The sequence below is a fragment of the Mustelus asterias genome, chromosome 24, assembly GCF_964213995.1.
Source record: "Mustelus asterias chromosome 24, sMusAst1.hap1.1, whole genome shotgun sequence".
NCBI lineage: Eukaryota > Metazoa > Chordata > Chondrichthyes > Carcharhiniformes > Triakidae > Mustelus > Mustelus asterias.
The window spans coordinates 42,872,779-42,899,133 of NC_135824.1; the positions used below are offsets into that span (position 1 = coordinate 42,872,779).

Here is a 26,355-nt window from a genome sequence, read left to right on the forward strand (position 1 = left end):
CATCTTGGTCCCTCTCCCCCCAGGAGCTGCAGTGCCAACCTTGCATTAGCCGCTGGCACCCTGGTAGTGACACCCCGACTAGAGGTATCTCCAATGTTCATGAAATCGGGCCTGCATGAGGGGACCTTCAAAAGGTCCTCTTCACAGCCGCCCATGCCAAGATTTGCCACTCCCACTCACTCCCATAACCCCATGATACTTCTATGTCATTATACACTGTTTAGAAGCAATAAATCCAATAATGACACTAGAATGTATTTCAAAGAAAGCTTTTTTAAAAAAGTAATTCATTCATAACTTTCTGCTATGTTTAAAGAGTTATTTTCACTACAAACCAACAAAAGTGTCAATCATCCAGACCTTTAAAGTATCAACAACAAAGACCACAAACCATTGAAACTATTTAACATTGTGTAAACAAACATTGTGAAATTGACAGCAGAGATTAGATAGCCTCAGCTGTTACGTCAACCAATGTTTTCTCTGGGGAGTAGGTATTTCAACAATATAACAGTTATCTGGGATCCCAGCCTGCCCAAGACTTGAAAGTGTGTTTTGAAAACTCTTCCATTTACGGATGAATGTAGCAGGACGGCAGAGCTTTGAGCTGTCTGCATTAATGGGGGATGAAGTGAAAATGGTCAAGAGCTTTCTAGGTGTCCAGATCACCAGCAACCTGTCCTGGTCCCCCCCATGCCAACGCTATAGTTAAGAAAGCCCGGCAAAGCCTCTACTTTCTCAGGAGGCTAAGGAAATTTGTCATGTCCGCTATGACTCTTTCCAGTTTATGCAGATGCACCATAGAAAGCATCCTTTCCGGGCACAAGAAACTTCAAAGGGTTGTGAATGAAGCCCAGTCCATCACGCAAACCAGCCTCCCATCCATTGACTGCCTACACTTCCCGTCGCCTCAGAAAAGCAGCCAGCAAAATCAAGGACCCCACGCACCCCGGACGTTCTCTCTTCCACTTTCGTCCATCGGGAAAAAGATACTAAAGTCTGAGGTCACGTACCAACCGACTCAATGACAGCTTTTTCCCTGCTGCCGTCAAACTTTTGAATAGACCTACCTTATATTAAGTTGATCTTTCTCTACACCCTAGCTATAACTATAAGACTACATTCTGCACCCTCTCCTTTCCTTCTCCCCTATGTACTCTATGAACGGTATGCTTTGTCCGTATAGCGCGCAAGAAACGATACTTTTCACTATCCCAATACATGTGACAATAATAAAATCATATCAAAAATCCATTGGATGTGGAATCATTGAACTGTTTATTGCATGTTATTTCGGCTGTTTGGCATGCAAGTAGTCCTGTATTGTAACTTCACCTCATTTTAGCTCTCCTGGTGCTGATCCTGCCCTCCTGCACTCTTCATTGAAACAGGGTTGATCCCTGTTTGATGATAATGGTCGAGTGGAAATGACGGGCCATGAGGTTACAGTTTGTGGTTAAGTACAATTCTGCTGCTGCAGGTGGCCCACAGTGGTTCAGAGGTGCCCAGTTTTGAGTTGCTAAATCAATTGGAAATCTATCTCTGTTAACATGGTGGTATCTCCATGAAAACAGTTGTCCAATCAATACTGACAGAGACAGATGTATTGGTTAGGATGAGCTCATGTAGCTTCTTCCCTCTGCTGCAGAACCAGTATAGCAGGAGCTAGGGATTGGGGACCAAGTCAGTGGCCAATGTCAAAGGCTAGAATTTAGGAGGGGAGGCTGTTATATATTTTAAAGGGTTGCATGATTGCTTTAAGAGCCAGTCGCAAGATTTGATGGTGATGTCATTAGGGTGTTGCACAGGCAGCTGTTTAACTTTGTTTGTCCCCTATACAGGCTGTAGCTCTTTCAATAAACATATTGTTGTTAGTTCGAACCTACGCGTGCAAATCACATCTTTACTTTTTATTAAAACCCACAACCCCTAACATATATAAGACATTACAGAGGCTGGTTATCCACCCTCCCCCTTACCTCAATCTCCCCAACTCTCTACCCTAAGACCACTCACCTTAGGGAAAGGGTTCAGATGGTGTGACTGCATAGTTGTCAAGAGATGGTCTTCAGCCAGAAATGTTGAGTTCTCCTTTCTCCTCCAGACACTGTGGGGGCTACCATAACTTCTCAGAATCCTCTACCACCTCTGGCACAGATTCCCAACATTCCTGGATTTCTCCTGGCTTGCGTTCATTTTGGTTCACATAACCATGCCTTGGGGGACACAGTGGTTTGGCAGCATGGTGGCACAGTGGTTAGCACTGCTGCCTCACAGTGCCAGGGACCCAGTTTCAATTCTCGGCTTGGGTCATTATCTGTGCGGAGTTTGCACATTCTCCCCGTATCTGTGAGGGTTTCCTCTGGGTGCTCCAGTTCCTCCCACAGTCTAAAGATGTGTGGATTAGGTGGATTAGACATGGGAAGTATGATGGGTTTGGGGATAAGATCCTGTGTAAGATACTCTATCAGAGAGTTGGTGCCGACTTGATGAGCTGAATAACCTGTTCTGAACTGTGGGATACTATGATAACAACAAAGGTGGAAGAAACGAAATGAAATTCAAAAGCTCTTTTAATAAGCATAAAACATTAAAACACATTGTGATTATAATATTTAACCGGCTGTGCAGCTGTCAAAAGTTGTAAAATAAAATCATGAAATGTTAACCTTTAATCACTGCATCACTATTTAGGAGTTTAGATGGAAGCAGTTTGAAACCCATCCCAATCATTGAATGTCTAATGTGCAGAAGGAGGCCATTAGGCCCATTGAGTCCACCAATAAGTGAAATGTAACCGTTCTCAGTGCTGTTTGTTAGTGGCCATCTCGTATGACATATGGCAAAGGGGGAGATTTCTTCTCAATACCAAATTAGTGACACTTTAATTGTGTTTTTTACAGCAGTTGGACCATGAGACGGGGCGTGGGACTAATGGAGTTAAGTCAGCATTGACACAGTGGGCTGAATGACCTTGTTACTGTGTCATTCTCTGATTCAATTAAGAATTGGAGCAGGCAAGGGATAAGGGGAAGAGGGAAATTCTGACCCTGGAGTCCTGTACGTCAAATTATAACGAAGGATCATCCAACAAAAAGTTGTGGAAATTCCTTGAGAGTCAGCCATGTTCTTTCCTTGAGCTGCAACAGACAAGTGCTTCCACAAGCCAACTATCGAGAATCTAGGAATGGTCAACTCCTTCATTCCCCCAATTCCTTATTCCTGAAACAGTAAGAAGTTTCACAACACCAGGCTAAAGTCCAACAGGTTTATTTGGAATCATGAGCTTGCGGAGTGCTGCTCCTTCATCAGGTGACTCACCAGCGCTCCAAAAGCTTGTGATTATTTGTAATAAACAAAAGAAACCAAAAGCTTGTGATTCCAAATAACCTATTGGGCTTTAACCTGGTGTTGTGAGACTTCTTACTGCGCCCACCCCAGTCCAACGCCGGCATCCACACATCTGTGGAGGGGAGTTGACACTAAAGGTTATTCTTCAAGAAGGAGGAGGTTAAAGAAAGTGGGACTTGCCCAAGTAGATTCAATTTTGCGGGAAAGCAGATGAATTACTTCAAAATGTTAGTACTGCACAAGAGAAAGACTGATGTCACCAGTGACCTCTAACTGGTCAACTTGGTTCAGGGGTTGGAGCCGATGGTTGTAGTTGAACAGGTGTCTTCCATTGACTGAAATCTTGTAACAGTTTGGTTGAACCACGAGCAGCAACTGAAAAGACATAATTCCAGATGAGTCAGGAACTCTCCACATCAAAGGGCTCTTGTGTGATCTGATCAAACTCACCTGATGAAGGAGCAGCGCTCCGAAAGCTGGTGATATCAAATAAATCTGTTGGACTTTAAGAAGTCTCACAACATCAGGTTACTGATCTGATCAAACAAAGTCCTCAGCAACAAAGAACAGGCATTTCACACGGGGTCTTCTCATGTCTCAGAGATTAATTATTTTGGGTGTTCAGACTTTTATCACTTAAACCAACACATAACATCCTAAACATAACGATAAGATAGATAAGAATTTTTTTCCTTTATTCTTTCAAGGGATTTGGGCATCGCTGGCAATCCCAGCATTCATTGCCCATCTCTATTTTAAATTCCACCAGCTGCCGTGGTGGGATTTTTGAACCCTTCTTCCTGGAAAATTAGCTTGAGCCTCTATCCAGTCCAGTGATGTCACCACAATGCCACTGTTTGCTGTCATTGGTTGGTTAAGGGAGGAATGTTGGCTGGGATTGATCGTTGTCATTGGTTGGTTGAGGGAGGAATGTTGGTCGGGACTGTTTGTTATCATTGGGTGGTTTGGTGTTAGGACTCCAAAAGAATCCAAAGATTTAAAAGATTTCAAAAGGGCGGCATGGTGGCACAGTGGTTACACTGCTGCCTCATAGCACCAGGGACTCTGGTTCGATCCCGGCTTGGGTCACTGTCTGTGTGGAGTGTGCACGTTCTCCCCATGTCTGCATGAATTTCCTTCAGGTGCTCCGGTTTCCTCCCAGACTCCAAGGAAGCAAAGGTTAGGTGGATTGGCCATGGTAAATTGCCCCATAGTGTCCAAGATGTGTAGTTTAGGGGAATTAGCAGAATAAACATGTGGGGTTATGGGGATAGGACCTGGGTAAGATGTTCTTTTGGAGAGTCAGTGCAGACTTGATGGGCCAGATGGCCTCTTTCTGCAGTTTAGGAATTCTATGGTTCTTTCGTTCAGTGTCTCAATTACCTCCTCCACGGTCTGGCAGCATCTTTCTCCTTAGTAAAGACAGATGCAAAATCCAGATTTCGAACCACTGTCACGCCCCGATGCCATGTGCAAATCCTATTTTAGGGCTCTACTTGACCACCCCCCCCCCTCCTCTTCCTAGCAGCAATTAAAGTGAGGAGGAGGGCACATTGCTCAGAACAAACTGTAGCCAAGGTCGATAATATTGATCCACTGATCTCGAAGTTCATTCTTTGGACTCAGCCTTGTCCAGGGTAGGTCTGATCAGGGTCAGTCACTGTACACACTCAAAGAACAAAGAAAATTACATTTTTTTTTCTCTCTTTCGTTTCTTATTGAGGTAAGTTAGCCGGGGAGTCAGTGCAGGCAGTGCAATGTTCCTCCTGTGGGATGTTTGAGGTGAGGAACACCAGTGTCCCAGCTGAGTACACCTGCAGGAAGTGCATCCAATTCCAGCTCCTTGAAGACCGTGTTAGGGAATTGGAGCTGGAGCTGGATGAACTTTGGATCATTCGGGAGGCAGAGGTGGTCATAGATAGAAGCTTCAGGGATGTAGTTACTCCGAAGTATGAAGATAGATGGGTGACGGTGAGAAGGGCTGGGAGGAAGCAGTCAGTGCAGGGATCCCCTGTGGTCGTTCCCCTCGGCAACAAATATACCGCTTTGGATACTGTTGGGGGTGGGGGGGGGGGGGGGGGGGGGGGGGACCTACGAGTGGTAAGCCACGGTGACCGGATCTCCAGCACTGAGTCCGTCCCTATGGCTCAGAAGGGAAGGGGGGAGAACAGGAGAGCAATAGTCATTGGGGACTCGACAGTTAGAGGGACAGATGGGAGATTCTGTGGCAGCGAAAGAGACTCACGGATGGTATGTTGCCTCCCGGGTGCCAGGATCCGTGACGTCTCGGACCGTGTTTTCAGGATCCTTAAGGGGGAGGGGGAACAGTCACAAGTCATGGTACACATTGGTACCAACGACATAGGTAAGAGAAGGGACGGGGATTTAAAACAGGAATTTAGGGAGCTGGGCTGGAAGCTGAGAGCCAGGACAAACCATGTTGTCATCTCTGGTTTGTTGCCGGTGCCACGTGATAGCGAGTTGAAGAACAGGGAGAGAGTGCAGATAAACACGTAGCTGCAGGGATGGTGTAGGAGGGAGGGTTTCAGTTACGTGGATAATTGGAGCACATTCTGGGGAAGGTGGGACCTGTACAAACAGGACGGTTTGCACCTGAACCAGAGGGGCACCAATATCCTGGGAGGGAAATTTGTTACGGCTCTTCAGGGGGGTTTAAACTAATTTGTCAGGGGGATGGGAAAACGAGCTGTAGTCCAGAAGCCAGTGTTGAGTGTAGTGAGGTACTGAGGAAGGTATCAAGGTCGCAGGAGTGTACTGGCAGACAGGAAGGTGGGTTGAAGTGTGTCTACTTCAATGCAAGGAGCATCCGGAATAAGGTAGGTGAACTTGGAGCGTGGATTGGTACTTGGGACTACGATGTTGTGGCCATTACAGGGACTACAGGGACATGGTTAGAACAGGGACAGGAATGGTTGTTGGAAGTTCCAGGGTATAGATGTTTCAGTAAGAGTAGAGAAGGTGGTAAAAGAGGTGGAGGAGTAGCATTGTTAATCAAGGATAGTTTAACGGCTGCTGAAAGGCACTTCGAGGGGGATCTGCCAACTGAGGTAATATGGGCTGAAGTTAGAAATAGGAAAGGAGCGGCACATTGTTAGGAGTTTACTATAGGCCCCCAAATAGTAATACAGATGTGGAGGAAGAAATTGCTAAGCAGATTATGGATATGTGTGGAGGTCACAGGGTAGTTGTCATAGGTGACTTTAACTTTCCAAATATTGATTGGAACCTTTGTAGGTCAAATAGTTCGGATGGGGCAGTTTTTGTGCAGTGTGTGCAGGAGAGTTTCCTGACACAATATGTGGATAGGCCGACAAGAGGTGCGGCCACATTGGACCTAGTACTGGGAAATGAACCGGGCCAAGTGTTAGATTTGGTTGTGGGAGAGCACTTTGGAGATAGTGACCATAATTCGGTGTCTTTTACTATTGCAATGGAGAGGGATAGGGCCGTACGACAGGGCAAGGTTTACAATTGTGGGAGGGGTAATTATGATGCGATTAGGCAAGAATTAGGGAGCATAAGATGGGAACAGAAACTGTCAGGGAAAGGCACTAATGAAAAGTGGAGCTTGTTCAAGGAACAAATACTGCGTGTCCTTGATAGGTATGTCCCTGTCAGGCAGGGAGGAAATGGCCGAGTGAGGGAACCATGGTTCACAAAAGAGGTTGAATGTCTTGTCAAGAGGAAAAAGGAAGCGTATGTAAGGATGAGAAAACAGGGTTCAGTTGGGTCACTTGAGGGTTACAAGGTAGCAAGGAATGAGCTAAAAAAAAAAAGGGCTTAGGAGAGCTAGGAGGGGGCATGAGAAGTCCGAGGCGGGTCGGATCAAGGAAAACCCCAAGGCTTTTTACTCTTATGTGAGGAATAAAAGAATGACCAGGGTGAGGTTAGGTCCGGTCGAGGACAGTAGTGGGAACTTGTGCATGGAGTCAAAAGAGATAGGAGAGGTGATGAATGAATACTTTTCTTCAGTGTTCACCAAGGAGAGGGGCCATGTTTTTGAGCATGAAAGTGTGATACAGGCTGATAGGCTGGAGGAGGTAGATGTTCTGAGGGAAGGTGTATCAGCAATTTTGAAAAACCTGAGGGTTGATTAGTCCCCTGGGCCAGATGGGATATATCCTAGGATTCTTTGGGAGGCAAGGGATGAGATTGCAGAGCCTTTGGCTTTGATTTTTGGGTCCTCACTGTCCACGGGGATAGTGCCAGAGGACTGGAGAGTGGCGAATGTTGTTCCTCTGTTCAAGAAAGGAAATAGGAATGACCCTGGTAATTATAGGCCGGTCAGTCTTAGTTCGGTGGTCGGTAAGTTAATGGAAAAGGTCCCGAGGGATAGGATTTATGACCATTTGGAAAGATGCAGCTTAATCCGTGATAGCATGGATTTGTGAAGGGTAAGTCTTGCCTCACAAATTTGATTGAATTCTTTGAGAGGTAACTAAGTGTGTAGATGAAGGTAGAGCAGTTGATGTCATATACATGGATTTTAGTAGGGCGTTTGATAAGGTTCCCCATGGTAGGCTTATGACGAAAGTAAGGAGGTGTGGGATAGAGGGAAATTTGGCCGATTGGATAAGTAACTGGCTATCTCATAGAAGACAGAGGGTGGTGGTGGATGGAAAATTTTCAGACTGGAGACCAGTTACCAGCAGTGTACCACAGGGATCAGTGCTGGGTCCTCTGCTATTTGTGATTTTTATCAATGACTTGGAGGAGGGGGCTGAAGGGTGGATCAGTAAATTTGCTGATGACACCAAGATTGGTGGAGTAGTGGATGAGGTGGAGGGCTGTTGTAGGCTGCAGAGAGACATTGATAGGATGCAGAGCTGGGCCGAAAAATGGCAAATGGAGTTTAACACTGAGAAGTGAGGGGCGGCACGGTAGCACAGTGGTTAGCACTGCTGCTTCACAGCTCCAGGGTCCCGGGTTCGATTCCCGGCTCGGGTCACTGTCTGTGTGGAGTTTGCACATTCTCCTCGTGTCTGCGTGGGTTTCCTCCGGGTGCTCCGGTTTCCTCCCACAGTCCAAAGATGTGTGGGTTAGGTTGATTGGCCAGGTTAAAAATTGCCCCTTAGAGTCCTGAGATGCGTACATTAGCGGGTAAAATATGTGGGGGTAGGGCCTGGGTGGGATTGTTGTCGGTGCAGACTCGATGGGCCGAATGGCCTCCTTCTGCACTGTAGGGTTTCTATGATTTCTATGATTTCTAAGTGCGAGGTGATTCATTTTGGTAGGACAAATTTGAATGCGGATTACAGGGTCAACGGCAGGGTTCTGAGGAATGTGGAGGAACAGAGAGATCTTGGGGTTCACATCCACAGATCTCTGAAGGTTGCCACTCAAGTGGATAGAGCCGTGAAGAAGGCCTATAGTGTGTTAGCGTTTATTAACAGGGGGTTTGAGTTTACCAGCCGTGGGGTTGTGCTGCAACTGTACAGGACCTTGGTGAGACCACATTTGGAATATTGTGTGCAGTTCTGGTCACCTCACTATAAGAAGGATGTGGAAGCATTGGAGAGAGTGCAGAGGAGATTTACCAGGATGCTGCCTGGTTTGGAGGGTAGGTCTTATGAGGAAAAGTTGAGGGAGCTAGGACTTTTCTCTTTAGAGTGGAGGAGGATGACTTAATAGAAGTTTATCAGATGATAAGGGGGATAGATAGAGTGGAAGTTCAGAGACTATTTCCTTGGGTGAATGTAGCTGTTACTCGGGGGCATAACTATAAGGTTCATGGTGGGAGATATAGGAGGGATGTACGAGGTAGGTTCTTTACTCAGAGAGTGGTTGGGGTGTGGAATGGACTGCCTGCTGTGATAGTGGAGTTAGACACTTGAGGAAATTTCAAGCGATTATTGGATAGGCACATGGAGCACACCAGGATGATAGGGAGTGGGATAGCTTGATCTTGGTTTCAGATAAAGCTCGGCACAACATCGAGGGCCGAAGGGCCTGTACTGTGCTGTACTGTTCTGCTTTTTGTTTACAGCACAGGAACAGGCCCTTTGGCCCTCCAAGCCTGCACCGACCATGCTGCCCGACTGAACTAAAACCCCCTACCCTTCCGGGGACCATATCCCTCTATTCCCATCCTATTCATGTATTTGTCCAGATGCTCCTTAAAACTCACTACCGTATCTGCTTCCACGACCACTCCCGGTAACGAGTTCCAGGCACCCACCACTCTGTGTAAAAAATCTGCCTCGTATATCTCCTTTAAACCTTGCCTTGTACATCTCCTTTAAACCTTGCCCCTCGCACCTTAAACCTATGCCCCCTAGTAATTGACTCTTCCACCCTGGGAAAAAGCTTCTGACTATCCACCCTGTCCATGCCTCTCATAATCTTGTAGACTTCTACCAGATCGCCCCTCAACCTCCGTCATTCCAATGAGAACAAACCAAGTTTCTCCAACCTCTCCTCATAGCTAATGCCCTCCATACCAGGCAACACCCTGGTAGATCTTTTCTGTACCTTTCCAAAGCCTCCACATCCTTCTGGTAGTGTGGCGACAGAATTGAACACTGTATTCCAAGTGCGGCCTAACTAAGGTTCTATAAAGCTGCAACATGACTTACCAATTTTTAAACTCAATGCCCCGGCCGATGAAGGCAAGCATGCCGTATGCCTTCTTGACTACCTTCTCCACCTGCGTTGCCACTTTCAGTGACCTGTGTACCTGTACACCCAGATCCCTTTGCCTATCAATACTCTTAAGGGTTCTGCCATTTACTGTATATCTCCCATCTGTATTAGACCTTCCAAAGTGCATTACCTCACATTTGTCAGGGAGCTTACCTCAAATGTCTGGCCAGGCACAAATGGGAGGAAGGGCAGGCTTCTCTCCTCCGTACCCCAGCTCTGGTTGATGCAGCTGTTCCTCACCACTGCATTCTCATCGAATCTTTGGTTTATGTGGAGAGCAATGTTATTCGAGTAACCAGTCTTCAGATTAATGGTAAACCTGAAAAAACAATAGGCACGACTTGAACTGGGAGATGATTCGATATACATGAAGGATAGCGGGGTAGAGCGGTGAAGAAAGAGGGGAATCCCAGAGCTTAGGCCGAGACATTAACGATGGTGGGAAGGTAATTGGGGATAATATTAATGGCATTTTATTCAAGAAATCCTTTGGCTGCCTGGATGGGGAATTACAATCTTTTTAAATTAAAAAAAATAGACTAAATCATTAGGTTAAGAACTTGTAAGAATTAAGTAGTCATAAAAATGGGCGAATAAACGGAACAGTTCATAAGAAGGTGATGGACAGTATATTGAAGGGAGGACAATGTGGAAGTAAAATTGCAAAGAATAGGGGAATAAGGATGTGTCAGAGACCAGAATTTGAGATTTGAGGTGGCTGGAGGAGGTGACGGAGGGCAAGACCATAGGAGGGATTTGAATATAAAGGTGAGAATCGTACAATGGAGGTGTTGGCATACTGGGTGGCACGGTGGTTAGCATTGCTGCCTCACAGCACCAGGGACCTGAGTTCAACTCCAGCCTTGGGTCACTGTCTGTGTGGAGTTTGCGGCATCTGCCCCATGTCTGCCTGGGTTTCCTCCGGGTGCTGCGGTTTCCACCCGCACTCCAAAGATGTGTGGATTGGCCATGCTAAATTGCCCCTTAGTGTCAGGGGGAACAGCAGGGTAAGTATGTGGGGTTATGAGGATAGGGCCTGGGTAGGATTGTTGCTGGGGTAGAGTCATAGGGGTTTACAGCATGGAAACAGGCCCTTCGGCCCAACTTGTCCCGGCCGCCCTTTTTTTTTAAAACCCCTAAGCTAGTCCCAATTGGCCGCATTTGGCCCATATCCCTCAATACCCATGTAACTATCTAAATGCTTTTTAAAAGACAAAATTGTACCCGCCTACTACCCCTGGCAGCTTGTTCCAGACACTCACCACCCTCTGTGTGAAACAATTGCCCCTCTGGACACTTTTGTATCTCTCCCCTCTCGCCTTAAACCTGTGCCCTCTAGTTTTAGACTCCCCTACCTTTGGGAAAAGATATTGACTATCTAGCTGATCTGTGCCCCTCATTATAAGGTCACCCCTCCGCCTCCGACACTCCAGAGAAAAAAGTCCCAGTCTATCCAGCCTCTCCTTATAACTCAATCCATCAAGTCCTGGTAGCATCCTAGGAAATCTCGATGGGCCAAATGGTCTCCTGCCTGCCTGCAGGGATTCTATGATTCTACTGTGGTTGTCTCATACACTTTTATAAAGAACCTTAAACTCTGTCATGCCCATGGTCCACAGTTTACCTGTAAGGCTTGGGTTTCACAGTGCCGACAACTTTTATCTGCTGCTGTGGCCGGATGCTTCCTAGGTAAGCCTGGTACGGAACAGTCTGGAAAAGAAACAGCAACACATGAGGAGAAACTCAATCCAGGCCTCAGTACACTCTGACCTCTGGGTAAACCAGGCCGGGTACACTCTGACCTCTGGGTAAACCAGGCCGGGTACACTCTGACCTCTGGGGTAAACCAGGCCGGGTACACTCTGACCTCTGGGGTAAACCAGGCCGGGTACACTCTGACCTCTGGGGTAAACCAGGCCGGGTACACTCTGACCTCTGGGGTAAACCAGGCCGGGTACACTCTGACCTCCGGGGTAAACCAGGCCGCACACATAATTAAGAAGACAAATGGAATTTTGTCCTTCATTGCTGGAGGGATGGAGTTTAAAAACAGTGAGGTTATGTTGCAGCTGTATAAGGTGCTGGTGAGGCCACACCTGGAGTACTGTGTACAGTTTTGGTCTCCTTACTTGAGAAAGGATATACTGGCACTGGAGGGGGTGCAGAGGAGATTCACTAGGTTGATTCCGGAGTTGAGAGGGTTGGCTTATGAGGAGAGACTGAGTAGACTGAGGCTATACTCATTGGAATTCAGAAGAATGAGGGGAGATCTTATAGAAACATGTAAGATTATGAAGGGGAGAGAGAGACAGGGAGATGGGAAGAGGGAGAGAGAGACACGGGGAAGGGGAGAGAGAGAGACACGGGGAAGGGGAGAGAGAGAGACACGGGGAAGGGGAGAGAGAGAGACACGGGGAAGGGGAGAGAGGGAGACACGGGGAAGGGGAGAGAGGGAGACACGGGGAAGGGGAGAGAGGGAGACACGGGGAAGGGGAGAGAGGGAGACACGGGGAAGGGGAGAGAGGGAGACACGGGGAAGGGGAGAGAGGGAGACACGGGGAAGGGGAGAGAGGGAGACACGGGGAAGGGGAGAGAGGGAGACACGGGGAAGGGGAGAGAGGGAGACACGGGGAAGGGGAGAGAGGGAGACACGGGGAAGGGGAGAGAGGGAGACACGGGGAAGGGGAGAGAGGGAGACACGGGGAAGGGGAGAGAGGGAGACACGGGGAAGGGGAGAGAGGGAGACACGGGGAAGGGGAGAGAGGGAGACACGGGGAAGGGGAGAGAGGGAGACACGGGGAAGGGGAGAGAGGGAGACACGGGGAAGGGGAGAGAGGGAGACACGGGGAAGGGGAGAGAGGGAGACACGGGGAAGGGGAGAGAGGGAGACACGGGGAAGGGGAGAGAGGGAGACACGGGGAAGGGGAGAGAGGGAGACACGGGGAAGGGGAGAGAGGGAGACACGGGGAAGGGGAGAGAGGGAGACACGGGGAAGGGGAGAGAGGGAGACACGGGGAAGGGGAGAGAGGGAGACACGGGGAAGGGGAGAGAGGGAGACACGGGGAAGGGGAGAGAGGGAGACACGGGGAAGGGGAGAGAGGGAGACACGGGGAAGGGGAGAGAGGGAGACACGGGGAAGGGGAGAGAGGGAGACACGGGGAAGGGGAGAGAGGGAGACACGGGGAAGGGGAGAGAGGGAGACACGGGGAAGGGGAGAGAGGGAGACACGGGGAAGGGGAGAGAGGGAGACACGGGGAAGGGGAGAGAGGGAGACACGGGGAAGGGGAGAGAGGGAGACACGGGGAAGGGGAGAGAGGGAGACACGGGGAAGGGGAGAGAGGGAGACACGGGGAAGGGGAGAGAGGGAGACACGGGGAAGGGGAGAGAGGGAGACACGGGGAAGGGGAGAGAGGGAGACACGGGGAAGGGGAGAGAGGGAGACACGGGGAAGGGGAGAGAGGGAGACACGGGGAAGGGGAGAGAGGGAGACACGGGGAAGGGGAGAGCGTGATGTGGAGAGAGGGAGAGGTGGGGGAGAGAGAGAGAATATGAGAGATGGGGGGGACACGGAGGGACAGGGAGAGAGAGAGCCAGGGAGAGGTGATAGGGGAGAGAGACTTATGGTTGGGGTGTTGAACATGTCATTCACCTTGAGTAAGAATATGGACATGGGGCATGTCACACAAAGCACCAGTTTAGCAAGACTCAAACCACACAGTATAGTTTAACAAAAACCCAAGCAGACACTCACCGGGCACGAGACAGTCACCTGGGTGGGTGACTTCTGAAAAGCAAAGAAAAATAATGTTAGTATTCAAAATGAGGGTTTGAGATGATGTCTCACTGACCCCACACACACACACCCCTAACCCCCACCCCACACACACCCCTAACCCCCACCCCACAGACGCCCCTAACCCCCACCCCACACACACACCCCTAACCCCCACCCCACACACACACCCCTAACCCCCACCCCACACACACACCCCTAACCCCCACCCCACACACACACCCCTAACCCCCACCCCACACACACACCCCTAACCCCCACCCCACACACACGCCCCTAACCCCCACCCCACACACATGCCCCTAACCCCCACCCCACACACATGCCCCTAACCCCCACCCCACACACACGCCCCTAACCCCACCCCACACACGCCCCTAACCCCCACCCCACACACTCCTAACCCCCACCCCACACACACCCCTAACCCCCACCCCACACACACACCCCTAACCCCCTCCACACACACCCCTAACCCCCACCCCACACACCCCTAACCCCCACCCCACACACCCCTAACCCCCCCACACACACACCCCTAACCCCCCCCACACACACCCCTAACACACACACACCCCTAACCCCCCACACACACACACCCCTAACCCCCCACACACACACACACCCCTAACCCCCCCCACACACACACCCCTAACCCCCCACACACACACACCCCTAACCCCCCACAGTTCACATTGTTTACTGCTATAGGCATTTAGTTTTTGCTGGAGACTTTGTAGAGATCAGACATGCAATGAGACACGACCCTTTCACCAGCGGCTTTGTGGAGATAGGAAGGAACAGTTGAATTGGATCATCATTTGGAGCGCAAGTCCATCCGAACAATATTTGAACAGATTCACGTCAACGGCACCTTAAAGGAGAGTCACGATAGCTCAGTTTGTAATAAGCTGGCTGGTGAAAGAGTCAACTGTCTTGGTCCAATTGGAAATGCAGTGGTTTACACAGCCCAGTGTCAACAACGCACTAATCCTGGACTCCACTGAACCCAGAGTACCACTCCAACCCAGCACTTAATTCAGTCCTTACTGTCAAATAGACGTGAATGGAAGCAAAATTAGACACACCCACCCTGATCAGAGTTCAAACCAAAACACAAATCAAACACCAGAGAGACGTGTGCAATCTAACCCAGATTCCCCGCAGGGGTTGGGGAAGTCCTGCCAGTCTCAGCCAGTTTTGGACAGGATGGATCTCTCCGGTTTCTCCTGTTTGGGCCCAGCACTGTGAGCGAGGCTGGTGCTGGAGGAAATGGAATACAAATTTACCTTCACAACATGTTATTGCTCAGGTTTAAATGTGCGACAAGGTGCCCTCCCTGACCTCAGCCAAGTGGGAATTCTAATTAAACCAGAATGGCAAAGTCTAAACTTCAATCCTCACTCCGTCCACAACCCGCAGATTAGAGTCAGGAAGACGATAAGGGTAATGTAACTTACCTCAACTACCTCCCTCATCCATATCCCTCTATCCCTTGCATATTCATGTGCTTATCCGAAAGCCCCTTAAGCACCCCTATGGTATCTGCATATGTGGAGGCTTTGGAGAGGGTGCAGAAGAGGTTTACCAGGATGCTGCCTGGATTGGAGGGTGTGAGCTATAAGGAGAGGGTTGTTTTCTCTGGAGCGGCTGAGGGGAGACCTGTTAGAAGTCTATACTGGTTGGGGCATTGAGTACAAGAGTCAGGATGTCATGTTGCAGCTTTATAAAACTTTGGTTAGGCCGCACTTAATTCTGGTGGCCACATTACAGGAAGGATGTGGAGGCTTTGGAGAGGGTGCGGAAGAGGTTTACCAGGATGCTGCCTGGATTAGAGGGTGTGAGCTGTCAGGAGAGGGTTGTTTTTTCTCGAGCAGCTGAGGGGAGACCTGTTAGAAGTCTATAAAATTGTGAGAGACAGAGATAGGATTGACAGTCAGAATCTATTCCCCAGAGTTGAAATGTCTAATACTCGGGGACATGCTTAAGGTGAGAGGGGGAAAGTTCAAAGGAGATGTGAAGGGGCGAGTTGTTTTTACACAGAGAGTGGTCAGTGTCTGGAACCCGCTGTCGGGGTGGTGGTGCAGGTAGATATGATAGAGGCGTTTAAGGGGCTTTTGGAAAACTACATGAATATGCAAGGAATAGAGAGATATGGACCAAGGGCAGGCAGAAGGGATTAGTTCAATTTGGCGTCATGTTCGACAACATTGTGGGCCGAAGGGTCTGTTCCCGTGCTGTTCTATATTCAGTGTGTGTTAACTAGTTTAGATCAGAGGAGAGTTTTATTTAACCAGAGGGTGGTGGGAATCTGGAGCTCACTGCCTGAAGGAACGTTGGAAGCAGAGACCCACATTGGATTTAAAGCGTGCTTGAAGCTATAATCCACTGGGTTATGGACCAAGTGCTGGAAAGCTCTCGTCCAGCCGGCATAGGCAGAATTGGCCAAATGGCCTCCTTCTGTGCAGTTGGTTTTCTACATTTCTAACCAGAGTTCAGGCTGACAGGCCTGAATTCTCCTGTTCCGTAAGCATTGTCTGCTTGGCCTACAGAGCAATCAACTCAAATTGAGACGCTTCTCCAGTGGTTTCAGCTTGTAATATCACATGGGGAAGGAAACATGGCTGTACAGATCTGGCAGGACTTTGGTTCCATCCTTTCCAATCCCTCAGGATTGTGAATTCCCCATCACCATTCAGTCTGACTCACCTTGGAGCGATTTCGCCTCCCAGCTGCAGAGACAAAGCATTCAGCTGCGAGCTGACTGGCCTATGATGAGGGAGGGGGAGAGTCAATAGATTTACAAAGTCCCCCCCCCGGGACATAGGCAACCCCACACACGACTCCCAGTTACCAAGCTGTCACACCAATGCAAACACCTACATGTGAAAATCCCCTGGTGCCTCATTCCTCAGATAGTTCGACTGGAGCTCGAGGGTGTGTTGCATCTTGTGGTTGAGGGGTGTGGGAGAATGAGACAGAGGGCAAGAGGGGGGTGAGAAACCAGTGCAGCCGGAGGAAACCCATGCAGACACGGGGAGAACGTGCAAACTCCGCACAGACAGTGACCCGAGGCCGGAACTGAACATGGGTCCTTGGCGCTGTGCCACTATGCCATCTGCATGGTGAAAGTCCAAACTGACACAGAGGGACTCTCCACCTGGTTTTGTCCACGTGGGAGAACATGGTCAGGCTCACTACGTGGCTGTGGGAGGCAGCGAACTATCACCACATTGCGAAGAGTGTCCAATCCACAGACTCGGAGGTGTCTATCCACACTCAACACAGCAGGATCAGAAGGAAGTGCCTGGATTAAGGACTTGGCACTCGTTAAATAAATAAAATGGGCTGAAACTCTGGTTGCAATTTCCATGTCTGTATTCTTATCAGTTTTACATAGAACCTGGAACAGCACAGGCCCTTCGGCCCTCGATGTTGTGCCGAGCTTTATCCGAAACCAAGATCAAGCTATCCCACTCCCTATCATCCTGGTGTGCTCCATGTGCCTATCCAATAACCGCTTGAAAGTTCCTAAAGTGTCCGACTCCACTATCACTGCAGGCAGTCCATTCCACACCCCAACCACTCTCTGAGTAAAGAAAACAGGCACAATGTTTTCCATTGAATCCCTTCCCTAGGCACTGACTACAGCCACTTGAGTCACAACTCAAACAGCTTCACTCAGTTCTGCCCACACTATCCCTTGCTTAAAGCCATGTCATTGTTCAGCCTGAGGCACTTGCTAAAATAAAGTCAAACTTCATACAGAGACTTACAATTCCTTTGTTGTACTGGGGAGATGAGGAAAAGACCGGACCGGAGGCAAATACAGACTGGAGCTGGAAGAAAAATACAACCAAACGTCACCCTACGGTCTGCTGAAGGGAGAGAAAAGGGGGAGAAACACTTGAAAATAACACATCTCACTGAGCCTAAACAAATCTAAACTGGGATCTGAGGAAGGTGTTTCTCTGCAAATCCAATGCTTCATTTGACAGGTTACAAAAGGCTGCAGTGCCAACATGGTCCTGCATGTGGCAGTAGTGAGCTGCTGAATCCCTGCCCCCAACAACAATTTGTATTTCTGGGGCAGCGTCTGATATCGCCAAGTTCTGCACATCAATATGAACCAAGCAAAATCTGACACCAAAGCACACAAGGAGATATTATTGTAGATGATTATTAAGGGAACACATGGAAAGGGGCGAACGCCGGAGAGTGAGACATGAACCAAGTGAGAAGTCGGGGATTTGGTTCACGTTTGAAATTGTGTGTGGAAGGGGAACCGAGGAGCTCCTTTTTCAGCTTCCAATAACTGGTAAGTCCTTTGTCTCCAAGCTAGGAAAATGTAACTTTCTATTACTTTTGCTGTATAAATTAATAACTAATTGACTAATCAAATGAATATGGAGTGGAACAGTGGAAATCTGGAATGCACTGCAGTCCCAGACAAGTGATAGAAACATAGAAACCCTACAGTGCAGAAGGAGGCCATTCGGCCCATCGAGTCTGCACCGACCACAATCCCACCCAGGCCCTACCCCCACATATTTACCCACTAATCCCTCTAACCTACACATCTCAGGACTCTAAGGGGCAATTTTTAACCTGGCCAATCAACCTAACCTGCACATCTTTGGACTGTGGGAGGAAACCGGAGCACCCGGAGGAAACCCACGCAGACACGAGGAGAATGTGCAAACCCCACACAGACAGTGACCCGAGCCGGGAATCGAACCCAGGACCCTGGAGCTGTGAAGCAGCAGTGCTAGCCACAGTGCTAGCCACAGTTACCTGGACATTTCAACTCCATTTTACCATCCACTCCCAGTATCCCTTGATTCGTCGAGAATCCAAAATTCTACATATCTAAGTCTCACGAATTCAACAATCGATCATTCACATTCCTGTGGGATCGAGAATTCCAAAGATTCACCACCCTTTGAGTGAAGGAATTTCTCTGCATCTTAGACCTAAATGATTGGCCCCCTTTTCCTGAGAGTCTACCCCATGTTCTAGATTCCCCAGCAAGCTGAAACAATGCCTCAGTATCTACCCTGTTCCAACGTTAGGTTGTTACGGTTACGAACGTATGAATTAGAAGCAGGAGTTGGCCATTCGGCCCCTCAAGAGTGGAGAAGGTCAATGATTTCTCAAGGAAATTGGACAGGCATTCCAACAAGGAAATAAACTTGCAGGGCGACAGGGACAGAGCAGGGGGGGGGAGTGGGGGGGGGGGGGGGGAATGGAATTGACTAGATTGCTCTCCAGAGAGCCAGCAAGAACTCAATGGGCCAAATGGCCTCTTTCAATAACTCTGTTTCAGAAACTTGTGGACTGGGGCTTCCAATACAATTTACATAGACTTCCAGAAGGAATTTGATAAATCCCTCACAAGTGACTGTTAGCTCAAGAAGATGTCCATGGAATTGAAGGTAAATTATTAGCCCGGTTAGGAAAATGGGTGGCAGCAAGAGACAGAGCGAGAGAGGGCAGGTATTGGACAGGATGTATGCAAATGTTGGGTTGGGGATGGAGAGACAGGTACACAGATCTTTAAAATCTAGTGAGGGCTAATACAATGCTGGTCTCGACATATATTTAAAAGCTTAAAATATCATAGAAATCATAGAAACCCTACAGTACAGAAAGAGGCCATTCGGCCCATCGAGTCTGCACCGACCGCAATCCCACCCAGGCCTTACCCCCATATCCCTACATATTTTACCCGCTAATCCCTCTAACCTACGCATCCCAGGACACTAAGGGGCAATTTTAGCATGGCCAATCAACCTAACCCGCACATCTTTGGACTGTGGGAGGAAACCGGAGCACCTGGAGGAAGCCCACGCAGACACGAGGAGAATGTGCAAACTCCACAAAGACAGTGACCCAAGCCGGGAATCGAATCCAGGTCCCTGGAGCTGTGAAGCAGCAGTGCTAACCACTGTGCTACCGTGCCGTGAGCTAATATGAGCTAAAGCTATCCAAAGCCCTGGTTAAACCACACCTGGAGTGACTGTGATCAGTTCTGCACATTAGATAAGACATGGGCAGAGTGTAGCATAGGTTTATGACATCTCCAAAAGGTTAAATTACAAGTTTACAGAAACTAGAGTTGTATTCCCTGGAATTTAGAAGGTTTAGATGATTTGATCAAAGTTTACAAGATATTACGGGAAGAGATAGGGTGGATACTCTGGCTGGGTGGGGAGTCTAGGATGAGGGCAGTCTAACAGAATCAGACATTTCAGGAGTGAAATTAGGAGACATTTCGTCACACAAAGGGTTGTAGGAGTTGGGACCTCTCTTCTGCAAATTGAGGAGGTCAGCGATAGGGAAGCATTTGAAAACCAGGGGTGAGAATTTTAAGGTCTTGCTTCACCCGGAGCCAATGTGTTCTGGAGTGAACGGGAGCGAGGTGCGAACGGGAGCGAGGTGCGAACGGGAGCGAGGTGCGAACGTGGGCAGCAGAGATTTAGCTGAGCTCAGGCTTACAGAGGGTGAAATGTTGAAGAGCTGCTGGGAGAATGGTGGTACAGTCAACTCTGGAGACTGTAGCAAAGAGATGGGTGAGCAGCTGATGAGCTGAAGCAGGGGCTGGATCAGATGATGTTATAGATGGAAAGCTGGTCTGAGTGATGCCCTGGATATATCAGAAGCCCAACTCCAGTTCAAAAGTGACACCATAAACATGGGAATGGAAGTAGGCCATTTGGCCCATCGAGTCTGCTCTGCCATTCAATGAGGTCACTGTATAAGGCCTGCCTTATACAGTGACCTCCTTATCCCCCTAACCCTCGATTCCTTTACTGATGAAACATCTGTCTATCTCAACCTTGAACACATTCAATGACCCAGCCTCTACAACCCTCTGCGGTAAAGAACTCCAGAGATTCACTACCCTCTGAGGGAAGAAATTCTCCCGCATCTCTGTCTTCAGTGGGTGACCTCCTTACACTGAGATGATGCCCTCAGGTCCTAGACTCTCCTACAAGGGGAAACAACCTCTCAGCATCGACCCTGTCAAAGCCTCCTGAGAATCCGATGTCTCTATAAGGTCGCCTCTCATTCTTCTAAACTCCAATTTTGCTTTTATCCAGTGAGTACAGGCCCAACCTACTCAACCTCTCTTCATTAGAAAATCTCTCCATACCCAGGATCGACCTAGTGAACCTTCTTTAAATTTTTGAAGAGTTTATTTATTAGTGTCACAAATAGGTTTACATTAACACTGCAATGAAGTTACTGTGAAAATCCCCGAGTCGCCACACTCTGGCAACTGTTCGGGTGCACTGAGGGAGAATTTAGCATAGCCAATGCACCTAACCAGCACGTCTTTCAGACTGTGGGAGGAAACCCGCGCAGACACGGGGAGAACGTGCAGTCTCTGCACAGACAGTGACCCAAGCCGGGATCAAACCCGGGTTCCTAGTGCTGTGAGGCAGCAGTGCTGAACACTGTGCCACCGTGCTGCCCGCTCAGGGAGCAGTGTCTGGACTACTTCCAATCGTTCCTTAGATAAGAGGACCAAAACTGTTCACAGTTTTCCAAATGAGGTCTAACTAGTGCTTTGTATAGTCTTAGCAAAAAAGCATTACTTCTATATTGCATTCCCTTTGAAAGTGTTGTAAACAGGCTGGTTCATCCCTCAGTGAGAGGAATGGAATGGGTAGCTAGGGAACAGCATCTGTGAGAAGGACAATGGCTTTGTTCCTCCCAATATTCAAATATTTATCAACAATATCTGGAAACTCTCAGCAGGTCTGGCAGCAGCTTGGAGAGGGGAAGTGAGTTAAGAATTCAAATGCTAAGGGTTGCGGTGGGGGGGAGGGTTATTAACTGAATTAATACTTCATCAGAACTAGAACATTTTAGAAATTTAACAATTATGAAGCTGGAGTAAAACCAGAGAACGTGCAGACTCCACACAGATAATGACCCAAGCCGGGAATCTCTCAGACCCCGGCGCTGTGAGGCGGCTGAGATCAAGTGTCGTATCGACATGCTGTGCTTGGTTGAAGTCATTAGGTTACATTTTAGCTTCATTTGAAGCTATTTTTAAAAGCGGCATCTCGGCCTTTTGGCTAAGATGCAAATGAGATCAAGTCTTGGAGGAGGGGCAATGCCGACTCCAATCAGCTTGGATCATGTAGATCAAGCCCAAGACAGGAGGTGAGAGCCCTGTCTTGTCAGCTTGGATCGGGAATGTCTCACTTGTTAAGACTTCAATTGGACTTTGATTGGATTGAATTGGAATTTTAAAAAACTGTGCTGCTCAGGATGGGAGTGTTATCCACAGTCTGTCCCCCTACAGGATAGAAAGGTTATCTGCAGCCCCAGATAGAGGATGGGAGGATTATCCAGTCTCTCCCCCTACAGGATGGGAGGATTATCCACAGTCTGTCCCCCTACAGGATGGGAGGATTATCCAGACTGTTCCCCTACAGGATGGGAGTGTTATCCACAGTCTGTCCCCCTACAGGATGGGAGGGTTATCCAGTCTGTTCCCCTACAGGATGGGAGGATTATCCAGTCTGTCCCCCTACAGGATGGGAGGGTTATCCAGTCTGTTCCCCTACAGGATGGGAGGATTATCCAGTCTGTCCCCTTACAGGATGGGAGGATTATCCAGTCTGTTCCCCTACAGGATGGGAGTGTTATCCACAGTCTGTTCCCCTACAGGATGGGAGGGTTATCCAGTCTGTTCCCCTACAGGATGGGAGGATTATCCAGTCTGTCCCCCTACAGGATGGGAGGATTATCCAGTCTGTTCCCCTACAGGATGGGAGGATTATCCAGTCTGTTCCCCTACAGGATGGGAGGATTATCCAGTCTGTTCCCCTACAGGATGGGAGGATTATCCAGTCTCTCCCCTACAGGATGGGAGGATTATCCAGTCTGTTCCCCTACAGGATGGGAGGATTATCCAGTCTGTTCCCCTACAGGATGGGAGGATTATCCAGTCTGTCCCCTTACAGGATGGGAGGATTATCCAGTCTGTTCCCCTACAGGATGGGAGGATTATCCAGTCTCTCCCCTACAGGATGGGAGGATTATCCAGTCTGTTCCCCTACAGGATGGGAGGATTATCCAGTCTGTCCCCTTACAGGATGGGAGGATTATCCAGTCTGTTCCCCTACAGGATGGGAGGATTATCCAGTCTCTCCCCTACAGGATGGGAGGATTATCCAGTCTGTTCCCCTACAGGATGGGAGGATTATCCAGTCTGTCCCCTTACAGGATGGGAGGATTATCCAGTCGGTTCCCTTCAGGATGGGAAGGTGATCCAGTCTGTTCCCCTACAGGATGGGAGGATTATCCGCAGTCTGTCCCCCTACAGGATAGAAAGGTTATCTGCTGCCCCAGATAGAGGATGGGAGGATTATCCAGTCTCTCCCCCTACAGGATGGGAGGATTATCCAGTCTGTTCCCCTACAGGGTGGGAGTGTTATCCACAGTCTGTCCCCCTACAGGATGGGAAGCCTATCCAGTCTGTTCCCTTACAGGATGGGAGGATTATCCAGTCTGTCCCCTTACAGGATGGGAGGATTATCCAGTCTGTCCCCCTACAGGATGGGAGGATTATCCAGTCTGTTCCCCTACAGGGTGGGAGTGTTATCCACAGTCTGTCCCCCTACAGGATGGGAGGATTATCCAGTCTGTTCCCCTACAGGATGGGAGGATTATCCAGTCTGTCCCCCTACAGGATGGGAGGGTTATCCAGTCTGTTCCCCTACAGGATGGGAGGATTATCCAGTCTGTCCCCTTACAGGATGGGAGGATTATCCAGTCTGTTCCCCTACAGGATGGGAGTGTTATCCACAGTCTGTTCCCCTACAGGATGGGAGGGTTATCCAGTCTGTTCCCCTACAGGATGGGAGGATTATCCAGTCTGTCCCCCTACAGGATGGGAGGATTATCCAGTCTGTTCCCCTACAGGATGGGAGGATTATCCAGTCTGTTCCCCTACAGGATGGGAGGATTATCCAGTCTGTTCCCCTACAGGATGGGAGGATTATCCAGTCTCTCCCCTACAGGATGGGAGGATTATCCAGTCTGTTCCCCTACAGGATGGGAGGATTATCCAGTCTGTTCCCCTACAGGATGGGAGGATTATCCAGTCTGTCCCCTTACAGGATGGGAGGATTATCCAGTCTGTTCCCCTACAGGATGGGAGGATTATCCAGTCTCTCCCCTACAGGATGGGAGGATTATCCAGTCTGTTCCCCTACAGGATGGGAGGATTATCCAGTCTGTCCCCTTACAGGATGGGAGGATTATCCAGTCTGTTCCCCTACAGGATGGGAGGATTATCCAGTCTCTCCCCTACAGGATGGGAGGATTATCCAGTCTGTTCCCCTACAGGATGGGAGGATTATCCAGTCTGTCCCCTTACAGGATGGGAGGATTATCCAGTCGGTTCCCTTCAGGATGGGAAGGTGATCCAGTCTGTTCCCCTACAGGATGGGAGGATTATCCGCAGTCTGTCCCCCTACAGGATAGAAAGGTTATCTGCTGCCCCAGATAGAGGATGGGAGGATTATCCAGTCTCTCCCCCTACAGGATGGGAGGATTATCCAGTCTGTTCCCCTACAGGGTGGGAGTGTTATCCACAGTCTGTCCCCCTACAGGATGGGAAGCCTATCCAGTCTGTTCCCTTACAGGATGGGAGGATTATCCAGTCTGTCCCCTTACAGGATGGGAGGATTATCCAGTCTGTCCCCCTACAGGATGGGAGGATTATCCAGTCTCTCCCCCTACAGGATGGGAGGATTATCCAGTCTGTTCCCTTACAGGATGGGAGGGTGATCCAGTCTCTCCCCTACAGGATGGGAGGATTATCCAGTCTGTCCCCCTACAGGATGGGAGGATTATCCAGTCTGTTCCCCTTACAGGATGGGAGGATTATCCAGTCTGTTTCCCTACAGGATGGGAGGATTATCCAATCTGTCCCCTTACAGGATGGGAGGGTTATCCAGTCTGTCCCTTCAGGATGGGAGGATTATCCAGTCTGTCCCCCTACAGGATGGGAGGATTATCCAGTCTCTCCCCTACAGGATGGGAGGATTATCCAGTCTCTCCCCTACTGGATGGGAGGATTATCCAGTCTGTTCCCCTTACAGGATGGGAGGATTATCCAGTCTCTCCCCTTACAGGATGGGAGGATTATCCAGTCTGTTCCCCTACAGGATGGGAGGATTATCCGCAGTCTGTCCCCCTACAGGATAGAAAGGTTATCTGCTGCCCCAGATAGAGGATGGGAGGATTATCCAGTCTCTCCCCCTACAGGATGGGAGGATTATCCAGTCTGTTCCCCTACAGGGTGGGAGTGTTATCCACAGTCTGTCCCCCTACAGGATGGGAAGCCTATCCAGTCTGTTCCCTTACAGGATGGGAGGATTATCCAGTCTGTCCCCTTACAGGATGGGAGGATTATCCAGTCTGTCCCCCTACAGGATGGGAGGATTATCCAGTCTCTCCCCCTACAGGATGGGAGGATTATCCAGTCTGTTCCCTTACAGGATGGGAGGGTGATCCAGTCTCTCCCCTACAGGATGGGAGGATTATCCAGTCTGTCCCCCTACAGGATGGGAGGATTATCCAGTCTGTTCCCCTTACAGGATGGGAGGATTATCCAGTCTGTTTCCCTACAGGATGGGAGGATTATCCAATCTGTCCCCTTACAGGATGGGAGGGTTATCCAGTCTGTCCCTTCAGGATGGGAGGATTATCCAGTCTGTCCCCCTACAGGATGGGAGGATTATCCAGTCTCTCCCCTACAGGATGGGAGGATTATCCAGTCTCTCCCCTACTGGATGGGAGGATTATCCAGTCTGTTCCCCTTACAGGATGGGAGGATTATCCAGTCTCTCCCCTTACAGGATGGGAGGATTATCCAGTCTGTTCCCCTACAGGATGGGAGGATTATCCAGTCTCTCCCCTACAGGATGGGAGGATTATCCAGTCTCTCCCCTACAGGATGGGAGGATTATCCAGTCTCTCCCCTACAGGATGGGAGGATTATCCAGTCTGTTCCCCTACAGGATGGGAGGATTATCCAGTCTCTCCCCTACAGGATGGGAGGATTATCCAGTCTCTCCCCTACAGGATGGGAGGATTATCCAGTCTCTCCCCTACAGGATGGGAGGATTATCCAGTCTCTCCCCTACAGGATGGGAGGATTATCCAGTCTGTTCCCCTACAGGATGGGAGGATTATCCAGTCTCTCCCCCTACAGGATGGGAGGATTATCCATACCACTGTGTCCGTTCCCACCCTCCCCAATACAGGACAGATTTATCCACAGCCCCACCGACAGGATGGGCAGGTTACTCACAATGTCTCCCTCCCTTTCACCAGTTGAGAATTGGAGGTTTATCCCCACCTTCCCCTAGAGTAGGAAGAGTTACCCTCTCCCTCCCACCTCCACAGGGTGAGAGAGTTAATTCTCCGATGTGAAATTCCCGTTTTTCACTCGTAACCCACTCTGATCCTCTGAGTGTTTTTAAATCACATTTCCACAGCAATTTTCATACAAGTTTAGG

The 26,355-nt window shown here is 49.2% G+C and overlaps 1 protein-coding gene across 2 annotated transcripts in view; it reads right to left on the reverse strand.

Annotated features, from left to right (window-relative positions):
* Nucleotides 1-2,555: 2,555 nt before the first annotated feature.
* LOC144511340 (galectin-9-like) overlaps nucleotides 2,556-26,355 on the reverse strand; it is a 67,309-nt gene continuing 43,509 nt past the window's right edge. The window contains exons 6-11 of one of the 2 annotated variants that reach the window (XM_078241611.1): nucleotides 17,584-17,646; nucleotides 16,517-16,576; nucleotides 13,766-13,798; nucleotides 11,639-11,724; nucleotides 10,168-10,333; nucleotides 2,556-3,726 (exon numbers count right to left, since the gene is read on the reverse strand). In XM_078241611.1, coding sequence (XP_078097737.1) covers nucleotides 3,580-3,726; nucleotides 10,168-10,333; nucleotides 11,639-11,724; nucleotides 13,766-13,798; nucleotides 16,517-16,576; nucleotides 17,584-17,646 — 555 coding nt within the window. In that variant the 3' untranslated portion in view covers nucleotides 2,556-3,579. The remainder of the gene's footprint in view (nucleotides 3,727-10,167; nucleotides 10,334-11,638; nucleotides 11,725-13,765; nucleotides 13,799-16,516; nucleotides 16,577-17,583; nucleotides 17,647-26,355) is intronic. The other variant, XM_078241612.1, reaches the window with a different exon arrangement.